We start from the raw sequence: 11,172 nt of genomic DNA on the forward strand, positions 1-11,172 counted from the left end.
GAGCTGTTGTACATTTCTGTTTGGAACCTTGTGTTACCCTCTGACCAACTCAAAAATGAGTGGTGGGCTTTGCTGTCTCTTTTAGAGGCTGTGAGGCCTCTAGGTGAGGGCAGAACAGCTGGTGCACTGAGCATATGAGATGACAGGAGTGTTTATTTTCCTTATCCTTACTTCTAGGTTATCCCTCAGCTCATTGCCAGAATTGACACCCCTCGACCACTGGTAGGACGCCTCATTCACCAGCTGCTCACGGACATTGGTCGGTACCACCCCCAGGTGAGCGTTAGCTTGGAGGAGGAATTTCCAGTGTCTGATGCCTGCACAGGAAGTCACAGCAAATGATGACAGTGAGGATGGGGACAATTTCTGTTGCTGCTGCTGCTGCTTTCACCTCAGCACTTCACATAAAAATGGAAGGAGGTGCAGCCTGGGAAGAACTCTTTGTCTAATGTAATTTAATGTCCACTGGGCAGCACAAATCACCTTAAATCTCTGTACATGACTACAGAACATACCTCACAGGTTTTATCTAAATTTATTTCCACAATGTGAAATATCACAAAATCCTAAAACCCATTTTTGTTCTTCCAGTTTGTAAGAGACTCTCCATGTCGTTCTGCTGTTCAGTGAATCAAAGTCTTGACAGCCTGTTGTTGGATCAGAAGACTTTCAGTAGTAAATTCCTATCACTACTTTTCAGAAACAAACTTGCTTCCTCCTGTTGATTCCTAAGGCTGCTGTTTGTTAATGTTTTGCTAGTTATTTAAGTTTATGTAGCTCTTCTGTGGGGTTCTAAAGTAGTATTGGTTGCTGTCTCTTGCAGGCTTTGATCTATCCTTTGACTGTGGCTTCTAAATCTACGACCACTGCTCGGCACAATGCTGCAAATAAGATCTTGAAAAACATGTGTGAGCACAGCAACACTCTGGTGCAGCAGGCAATGATGGTGAGTGCTCAGTGGAGCTTTAAGTATGTTATGTTGGATGGATGGATGTCAGTTATAGTAACACAAAATGACTATTTGTTGTTGATTCTATTCAAGTATAATTAATTTGGGGTATTTGCAACTGTTAGAAGTTGCAGTATTAGTGTAATTGCTAGAGAATGTTTCCATTTTACAATAATTCACACACTACATTTTTGTGTTTCCTTATGAATAAATGTAGAGGAGAAATACATGAAAAACCTTTGTTCCATAAAGAGGTGATTTTAATGGGAAGTAGAAACAAAACTTACTGAGCATAGCATAGAAAGAGTAATGTAACTAATTTGATAAAGATTTTTATGAATAAATGAAAAATAATGCTTTCAGACCAAGCTGCACAAGCATGTAGAAAATATCAAAGGTAGCAAATAAGGTGAGAAAAGCCTGGTTAGCTTCTTACAGAAAAAGATGTGCCATCTCTGTGGTAGTTCTTGTGGCTCCCTCTGGCTGCCAGCAACAAATATTTCGTAACATTAGAGAAGAAAGGGGTTTTGCAATTGTAAGTCATGGCCCAGTCCCAGGGATTTCTTTAGATGTTTAATCTTTCCTTCTGTCCTAAAACAGGTGAGTGAAGAGCTAATTCGTGTGGCCATCCTATGGCATGAGATGTGGCACGAAGGGTTGGAAGAAGCATCTCGTCTGTATTTTGGAGAAAGAAATGTAAAGGGAATGTTTGAGGTGCTGGAACCACTTCATGCAATGATGGAAAGAGGACCTCAGACTTTAAAGGAGACATCCTTCAATCAGGTATCAGCAAATGGCCAAGAGGCTGTTCTTCAGGACAGCCACCTGCCCCAGATGTATTACAAGAACCTTCGCCATTTAACACAAAAAGTGAATCTCTTGGGACTCATTTTGTTAGTTCTAGATTTCATTATTGACATTTATCTTCAGATTTGTGTCACTTTTGGTGACTATAAGAGGTCATGGTAGTCCAAATTGCCCTGGAGTCTTGTATTGGCAGGGTGTCTGACAGGGACTGTAAAATGATGACTGCTCTGCTGTTAATTATTCTGCTTTTTTCACAGTAAGCACTAGAATGGATAACAGAGAATTAACTGAGCTTTTAAGCCTACTGAGCATTTATTTCCTCCTATAATGAAGTCTACTTGTGAGCAATATTGTTTGATAAATTCAGTGCAGATCTTGGATCCAGAAATTTCTGGATCTGCTATAAAAAATGCTATAAAAATCTGATCTGCTATAAAAATTTTAGATCAAGTATTTGTAGTGAAACTTGAAAATAGACTTTGATGCTCTTTGTAGCTGTTAAAGTGGTCTCCACCTGTTACACTACAGTCTGTTGAAATTCATTTTTCTGTTGTTTTAATCTCTAGGCCTATGGCAGAGATCTCATGGAAGCTCAAGAGTGGTGCAGGAAGTATATGAAATCAGGAAATGTCAAAGACCTAACTCAGGCTTGGGATCTCTATTATCACGTGTTCCGACGTATCTCAAAGCAGCTGCCACAGGTGAGGAGAGAGATTCAGATCTTCTGTGGGTCTTACAGTGCAAGTTGTCAATACCAACCTTTGCTTTATGTTTTCTGGTTATTCAAAACTAATACTAATTCAGTATTCTGGAAATAACTGCATAGGGTTTGCTGCAAATTTGGTGTTTATTCAGCACTGCCTGAATACCTGAAGTATTGGTGACAGCCTGAGCTGTTGTAGGTCCCTTGACAGCATGAACTCTTCAGATGCTTCTTTGAGATTGAACTGAAATTCTAAGGGCTTGTATTTCTTTTGGTTTTGGTAGCTCACTTCTTTGGAGCTACAGTATGTGTCACCAAAACTCCTAATGTGCCGGGATCTGGAATTGGCCGTGCCAGGAACGTATGATCCCAACCAGCCCATCATACGGATTCAGTCCATCGCACCTTCACTGCAGGTCATCACCTCCAAGCAGCGACCCAGGAAGTTGACATTAATGGGTAAGAGAGAGCAGTTTTCACTTTGTTATTCCAGTATTTAAACAGTTGTTGCTCTTAGGTCCAACTATATATTTACCTGGTAAAACCTCTACAACCTTTCTTTTTTGGTGAGGTTTTTCTTAATCAGTCTTACTGCCACGCTTTCCAGTTTTGGGTGCATGTGTGTTTACTCTTGTCTGTTTATTCAATGAGAATAAACTTTTGTGCACTAATGCTTTTGCAGGAAGCAATGGGCATGAGTTTGTATTCCTTCTGAAAGGTCACGAAGACCTTCGCCAAGATGAAAGAGTGATGCAGCTTTTTGGGTTGGTCAATACTCTGTTAGCAAATGACCCAACTTCTCTTCGTAAAAACCTCAGGTGTGTGCTCTGTGTAATCACTGAAAATGCTTGTGCACTTGTGACTCCTTACACGGGTGCAGCTTTGCAAGTAAACCTTGGCACAAGCAGTTGTATTGAGAAAAAATGGCAAACCTTGGAACTAAGTTAATTAAAAAGAAAAACAGCATTCCTAGAATTCAAATGTGGAGGAAATGTATCAGAGGGGATTGTTCGTTTTAATTGAAGTCCTATCTTGTAAATTGTTATGGTCTTTGAAGCAATGCCTATTTCAAGAAACCTTGAGCACTGCCTTAAAAGCCTGAGAATGGATTTTTGCCAAAGGTCTTTATTATAGTCATTAAATAGGTTGGTGAAGAATCACTGAGTGCAATTCTGCAATGTCTTTCAAGCAAGAACACATCAAATATCATGTGCAAATAACAGATCATTGTGGGTGACATTACATGTTCCTTCTGAAAGCAGCCTTTCAATGAAAACTACATAAACTTTGAGCTTGTCTGTAGATTACCTGGCAACAATCTGTGCAAAATGAGTGCATGAAGTCTGAAAAAAACAAGCAGAGCAACTATTGACAATTTGGACCAGAATCAGATTTTACAGAAGTTGCTTTAAGCGTCTCAAATATTAAGTTACGATATACAACAATTTGAGCTGTGATTCTCCATTTTTCCCATAGCATCCAGAGATATGCTGTTATTCCACTGTCTACAAATTCAGGCTTAATTGGCTGGGTGCCCCACTGTGACACGCTGCACGCACTCATCCGAGACTACAGAGAGAAGAAAAAGATCCTGCTCAACATTGAGCATCGCATCATGCTGAGGGTAAGGGGCACAGCTGGCAGAGGTTTTGCCATTCTTTTAGGACACCAGTGTCTTAGTGAAGGAAAATGGTGCAAAGCTTTTTCCTCTGCCTCTTTTCTGATTGTCACAATAAATAAAAAATATTATATAAGGGTTATAGCTTGCTGTACATTTATTTGTTTCTCCTTTCCAGTTTTAGCAGTGACCACAAGTTGTTGCCATTTGGTAACTGATATGTGTTTGGAATTTTGTATAACTTTGATGTGTCTCATAAAAAGTGCTGTGCTGCTGGCATTACAAACATTTTGTCTAAGCAGCAGGACCAAAATTGGACAGATTGGAGAAACTGAACACTACTAGAAAATTTGAAATTTCCTGCCAAAAAGTAAAGCCTTTGCCAGCCCAGAAGATTTATTTGGATAATGGTTTTTGTAAAATACTTACCTGTGCAGTTTTTTAGTTAAATAGGGCTGTGGAGTACTGACTTTGTGGATACTAAATAATTTGCTATCCCATTTAAAAACAATTCTTCACTGTTGTGTGATTATTTCGCTGTGTTTGAAACATACTGGTCAGTCTATAAATAAGTATAAACTTGATATGAAATTCTTTAGAATTACTGTGTTTCTCACAGTACAACCTGAAGCTACTAAAGGTGGCTTTTTAAGTTGCTGAATATCACTTCTGAATTACAGATGGCTCCAGACTATGACCACCTGACTCTGATGCAGAAAGTAGAAGTATTTGAACATGCTGTCAATAACACAGCTGGGGATGACCTTGCCAAACTGCTGTGGTTGAAAAGTCCAAGCTCAGAGGTGAGTTCAACACAAGTACTGGCAAACAGCAGAGTGTGTAATTACCTTCTCTGCAAGATTGAGTGAGAGATGGAGTTTATTTATCCTAAACCCCAGCTGAATCACTACTGAACGTGTATCCACACACAAGGGGCATTACAAGGCTCAGAGCACAAGTGAAGTGCAAAGCACAAGACTGGAGGTTTTAGTCTCCATATACTCTGCAGGGGAGAGACAGCAGAAGCCCCAGAATATTTTCTCTTAATGGCTTAGACATCTAATCCATGGGCACAGGGTGTTTGAATCCCCTGAAATTTATGGAGTACTGAATCTAAGCATGTCACAGTTCTGCTTTGTGCAAAATGCAAATGGTTAATACATCAATTATAATAGAAACTGAAGCATGCAACATACCTGCCTGGCTTTTTCTGTTTTGTCTCCACTTGTAGGTATGGTTTGACAGAAGGACAAATTACACCCGTTCTCTAGCTGTCATGTCAATGGTTGGGTACATTTTGGGCCTCGGGGACAGGTAAGTACAGCTGTAAAGGTTTCTTTTATTTAAAAGCACAGACTGTGAAGAACTATCAGTTCATTCCTGAATCTGTTCCTGTGATAACATCTTCCATTGTGGTTACTGCTGAGTTGTAGTGATACCATCTTTCAGGTCTTAATTATGCTGCTGTTATTTTCAGCACTGCATGTATGAGATAAAGTTTGTGTATCTTGAGTACAAATAAGACTTTCTTCAATTTTGAAATGAATACACACGGAAGTACACTAAGGGCCACAAGTTCTAATTTTGCCCTTTCACAGAATGGGAAATCCTTCTCCATCCATTTTATTAACAATATAACTTCCAAAATACTTTTAAAGTCAATGTATATTGGATTTAAAATCTGTAATGCAAAAACAGCTAAACCCTTAAATGTTTTAATAACAAGAGCTCTTATTTCTGAACTTTAAAGTCTCTAACATGAAGTTATAAAACTTTGAAAATTGAATTAAAACAAAATTGGAAGGTGTAAGCATGAATACAGCACTGTAGTTTTGCTAGTCTGGATTGATTTTCTTTTCTACGGTGGTAAAAAGATTTGTGTTACTGTAAGTGCAGCATAATGCATTACATTTTTCTACACTAGAAGAAATGAAAAAGCATAAAACAAGTGGCAAAAATTATCCTACCTGAAAAATAAACATTCATATTCAAGAAATGTACTGATCATTCTTGCCCAGGAGGTTATTTATCTTCCAAGGTGAGAAGATCTCTTACTTGTGAGAGTAATTACAAAACACACTGTCGGGAAGGTTTCCTGCTCATCCTGAGATTGAAGATCTCAGACAAGCAATCTACCCACTAGCTTTTCTTGTTCATGAAGATAAATATATTTTCAGACTGGAGCTGCTGTGATTTACTTTGGGTTTTTGTATTGATCTGTCACCAATGGTCTGTTTTTTCTCCCACTCCTTCACCAAAGACACCCTTCCAATTTGATGTTAGACAGACTGAGTGGAAAGATCCTGCACATCGACTTTGGGGACTGTTTTGAGGTAAGTCTTTGTATTTGGACATGACATTTTCACTAATATTTCACATTTTCTGGTGGAACAGAAATTAATCTATAAACCAGAACAACCTGACCTTGGAGTCTGATCCTGGGCAAATCCTTTGGCTCTCTTATGAGCCTCCCTTTATCTATCTACAGGCAGGATGAAAATAGTAGACACTTTATCTTGGAAGTATGTTGTGGGGATTATCTGACCACTGGAACAAGCAAAGAAGTGTTAACATCACTTCCATGAAATTTCTTGGAGCAATTTAAGCTGCTGATAGGCAGTCTGTGTTGCTGGGCACATGCTTGAGTTTTCCCTTCGTTATCAAGTTAATAATCTAGCTTCTCCCAGTAATTCATGAAAACTGAGGAACATAAAGCTGTGACTTTATTTCCTATTTGGAATAAAATCTTCAAGATTGTAGCAAAAAAAATCCCAGTACTTAATAACTTTTAAAAAGTAAGTTAGCTATTAATATACTTGTTCTCCATCATCATGTTTTTAGGTTGCAATGACAAGAGAAAAGTTCCCTGAGAAGATTCCATTTAGATTAACAAGGATGCTGACAAATGCTATGGAGGTAAGCATTCCCTCTAATTTGGAGGGGACTGTTCCTAGGGAAATGGCAACATTTCTCAGTCTCTCCTGTATTTTTGTTTTGTGGCTATTTTTTGGTTTTTTCCACTCCCTAAGAACCTGAGGTGGTAATATTTCAGCCTCATTTTCTGTGATTTAAAATACCACCTGTGATATCTGCACTACATTACAGTGGAAAGCAACTTTTTAGTTAGAAAATAAATTACACTGAAATTCCTCCAATTTCTTAGGCCTTCCTTAGTTTCCTCATTTTAAATAGCTGTTTATATCAACCAGACACAGTCAGTTGCATGGTACTTTACAAAGATCATCCTCATGGAGGAGAGAGCTTCTTAGCTTGTAATTAATGTGTGTCTTGTTTTCTTAATGAACAAACCATAGAGAACTACAGTTCAAAGCTACTTCCTGGTCCCTGAGTGTTGGGGTTGTGCTTGCAGAGTGACCAAAGCAGTTGATTCACTTCTTTTTCTTGCAAAGGTGACAGGCCTTGATGGGAACTATAGAATCACCTGTCATACAGTGATGGAAGTGCTGCGTGAACACAAGGACAGTGTCATGGCTGTGCTGGAAGCCTTTGTGTATGATCCCTTACTGAATTGGAGATTGATGGACAGTAAGTGATTCTGATGAAATAGTGACAGCAAGAGAATATGCATACAGGAAATCCAGAAGCCTGAAATCCAGTGTTTTTTCAAGCAATCTGATCAAACTGTTAGTTTGCATGTGCTACTGCTTTGTGCACACAGTTTTAGGGTTTTTAGTATGAAATTACAGCAGTGATTGGGAGATGGAAATTATTTTCAGGTGACATCAAATCTGGAGAAGGAGAAAGGCAACCATATCTGTATTATTTGTGGACAAATTTGCTCTGAAACACTGAAACTCCAGTTCATCCTTTCCAACTCCTTGTTTTCTTGCAGCAAATACAAAGGGCAATAAGCGCTCACGAACAAGAACAGACTCCTACTCAACCAGTCAGTCAGTAGGTGAGTAGAAAAATGGTAGATGTCACAAATATGCTTTCCAAATTAGCTGATTAGCAGTCTTGCTAATGTTTCCAGAAGAATATTTCAGCTGCTTTTCAGCTTCACATTTATGCTTTTGTGTTTTCATGTTGTTTCCAATAGAAATGTTGGACAGTGTGGAATTGGGTGAGACAGCTCATAAAAAAACTGGAACCACAGTGCCTGAATCCATCCACTCCTTCAGTGAGTTTCATTGTTGTTTCTATACTGATCCAGAAACTGTTCTTCAATCAGAAAATTTCATCATAATCCAAATGCCATTATATGAGACGGTCTCTTGTCACCATAAAAATTATCTGCATTCTCAAATCCCACAAAGAGTTGTATCTGTAGAAAATGTATCTAGGTTTGCTCTCAAAATTGTATTTGGAAAGGGTACATCTAACAGCAATACAAATGCTTTTATTGTTCAGATGAAATGCTAATTTTGTGTCTTATTTCTGCCTTTTAGTAGGAGATGGTCTGGTGAAGCCAGAAGCTCTAAATAAGAAGGCAATTCAGATCATCAACAGGGTTCGAGATAAGCTCACTGGTGAGTATTTAGTTATATTTATAATAAAGAAACTTAAAATGTGATGGATCAGCACTATCCATAGTTTTTGTATTTTGTATTAAACCTTCAATTTAACATATTCTGCTTAAGTGGATGAGGCTATTTTCCTGCTTTTGTCCAAAACCTAAGTACTGTGCCTGCATTTAGATACAAATACGTCTAATTTGAAAAGTACAGAGGTGTTTGTAACTACAAAGACTTAATATTTTGCATGTATTAGCTTGTTAGTGAAAGTTGAATTTCTACTGTCCTGGCTTCATAGTTTGCGGCATTTAGTTGCAAAATTTTACACTTTTAAAGTTTATAAGAAACTACTCCCCACCGCCAGATTATGTGCTTGAAGGGATTAGAACCAGGATTTGTGACTCCTTTCGTGATTTTTTTTCATCCTTTAATTTCAAAGGTCGAGACTTCTCTCATGACGAAACCCTCGATGTACCCACACAAGTAGAACTGCTCATTAAACAAGCAACTTCTCATGAGAATCTGTGCCAGTGCTACATTGGATGGTGAGTTTCTCACTCAGTTAACCTGGCAAAACTCTTCTGGAACAGTCTGAGCAGGGAACTGCTAAAGACAACCTCACTTGAGCAGTTTGTTATTTGTAGGAGCTGTACCACTACTGCATCTGTTCTGGTAGATTCTGCAAACCCATGGCAATGCCATAGACAGTCCTCTAGGAAATTTGCTCTTATAAGTAGTGACAAGGATTTTACATTTTAAATGTTTGAAATAAGAAATGTAGTGGTCAGTGCTTTCAGCTACATTGAAGGATAAAGCAAAGATAATTTAGTGTCATTTTGAGAGTTAGATAACTTAGAAATATGCTTAAGGAAATAGATCTCTTTCCTGCTAATGTTTAAAAGTGATAAAGATCACCTGGCAACTTTGCCTGTGCTCAAATGGTGCCTAGTCTGTATGGAATGTCAGTGCTTCTCAGTATTGTCTTTGTGAAATTACTTGCAAGTCAACATTATTACAATATCTTTATTTTCTTTAGGTGTCCTTTCTGGTAACAGGAGATTCCAGAGTGTGCACAGCCTTTTATTCTGGAGGCTTTTTCACTCCAAACTTGCTCTTCTACAAACACAAATTGAACGTTGGACTGAAATACAGCCTTTGTCAAATATTTTTAAATGTAAATGAAAAGAGTTATTGTATATTAAAAGTTGGTGTAAGCCAATGTATAGCTGCTGTTGGAAAAACAAGCTGTCTGAAACAAAACACTTGATTTGGGTTTCCAGGACGGTGAAGACTGATTGTACCACAGATGTCTATGGTTCCACTTTGTCTTTGGAGAACTGGAGATCCATTGAAAATAACTATACGGGTTTTCACTCACTTTGCAATGTCACTAAGAAACTTGCAATGTAACTAAGTAACCTGGTCATTCCTGTTGATATGGGTGCAGTGAGCTACATGCGCTCTTGGAGGAGGCTCCATTTAGGTGTGGGGGAGCTGCATAACTGGAAAGAAAGATAAGTAGAATTTCACCATTATTTCCTCCTGTACCTTGTTTTCAAACTTGATTCTTGCCCCAAAATTGGAAATTGTCTATCTGCTCATTACGCTAGTTCAGGATTTGTGTTTCTGGCTAGATCACGGTTTTGAGCACATCCAAGATTTGAAAACCTTGAGCCTGAGCAAAGTCAGGGTGCCTCTGTGCAGAGTGGTCGGTGGCAAACTGGATGCAGGGTACAAATAAATACCACTTAGGAGCCTCCAGCAGTGTCTGGGTTAAAAAGCAGTGTTGGGAAATAACTAGGGAAAGTTAGAGTTTGGCACAGGAGGCAGACTGGGGGGAGAACTGATTGTAACTTGAAACAGAAAATAATGGTTATTAAACATGAGGTTGAAGATGAAGTTATGATTTATGAATTAAAAATATTAAAAACAATGCACAAAATACAACAGAGTAGCCATGTTTAGATGCCATGTTGTATTTGCATATTTTTGTGCCAATAAATTACATCAAAATGTAAACACTTCAGCTGTGTTCTTGTTTATTCCTAAGTCTTAATTAGGCAGGGACAGGGAAGCAGATTACCATTTTTTAAGGTTCCTGTTTGCCATTGATTTGTCTTTTTGTGCGTCAGTTCAGGTCATTGGTTTTATTTCCCTTCTGATAGCAGCTGAATGAAGTCTGTCAGTTGCATAAACAAACTGTGACCATGCAACCCCTAAATTTTTGGTTTCCAGGAGCTGTGGTATCATCTGTGTGATAGGAACGTCAGCTTCCTTGGGCTCAGGGTCATGACTACAGCTCCAGGCACAGCATGGAGTATTGGACAGGATTCCCTGGGCTTCCCCAGCTGCTTGTGCAAATGCTGCCCTCCAAAAATGGGAAGTGGGGAGGTGGCAGTGCCAAATTTGGGTATTGGTCCTTGCCCATTTCTGGGCGTTGGTGTGGCTATCAAGGGGGACTGGGCACCACAATACAAGAAGGATTATTAAGCCTGTAGAGTGTACAAAGAAGGGACACGAAGATGGTGAAGAGCCTGGAGGGGAAGAGGAGCTGAGAGTACTTGGTCTGTTCAGCCTGGAGGAGACTGAGGGGAAACTGATGGTAGTCTACAACTTCTTC

The 11,172-nt window shown here is 38.9% G+C and overlaps 1 protein-coding gene across 2 annotated transcripts in view; it reads left to right on the forward strand.

Annotated features, from left to right (window-relative positions):
* Positions 1-10,574, forward strand: part of MTOR (mechanistic target of rapamycin kinase) — a 62,848-nt gene extending 52,274 nt beyond the window's left edge. For both annotated transcript variants that reach the window (XM_031506675.2, XM_021537840.3), the window contains 17 exons: positions 178-276; positions 824-946; positions 1,550-1,732; positions 2,323-2,457; positions 2,744-2,918; positions 3,142-3,277; positions 3,936-4,083; positions 4,758-4,880; positions 5,309-5,391; positions 6,338-6,410; positions 6,919-6,993; positions 7,488-7,623; positions 7,931-7,996; positions 8,138-8,218; positions 8,487-8,567; positions 8,992-9,097; positions 9,589-10,574. In XM_031506675.2, coding sequence (XP_031362535.2) covers positions 178-276; positions 824-946; positions 1,550-1,732; positions 2,323-2,457; positions 2,744-2,918; positions 3,142-3,277; positions 3,936-4,083; positions 4,758-4,880; positions 5,309-5,391; positions 6,338-6,410; positions 6,919-6,993; positions 7,488-7,623; positions 7,931-7,996; positions 8,138-8,218; positions 8,487-8,567; positions 8,992-9,097; positions 9,589-9,604 — 1,839 coding nt within the window. In that variant the 3' untranslated portion in view covers positions 9,605-10,574. The remainder of the gene's footprint in view (positions 1-177; positions 277-823; positions 947-1,549; positions 1,733-2,322; positions 2,458-2,743; positions 2,919-3,141; positions 3,278-3,935; positions 4,084-4,757; positions 4,881-5,308; positions 5,392-6,337; positions 6,411-6,918; positions 6,994-7,487; positions 7,624-7,930; positions 7,997-8,137; positions 8,219-8,486; positions 8,568-8,991; positions 9,098-9,588) is intronic.
* The last annotated feature ends 598 nt before the right edge of the window (positions 10,575-11,172 follow it).

Source organism: Lonchura striata, chromosome 24, assembly GCF_046129695.1.
Source record: "Lonchura striata isolate bLonStr1 chromosome 24, bLonStr1.mat, whole genome shotgun sequence".
NCBI lineage: Eukaryota > Metazoa > Chordata > Aves > Passeriformes > Estrildidae > Lonchura > Lonchura striata.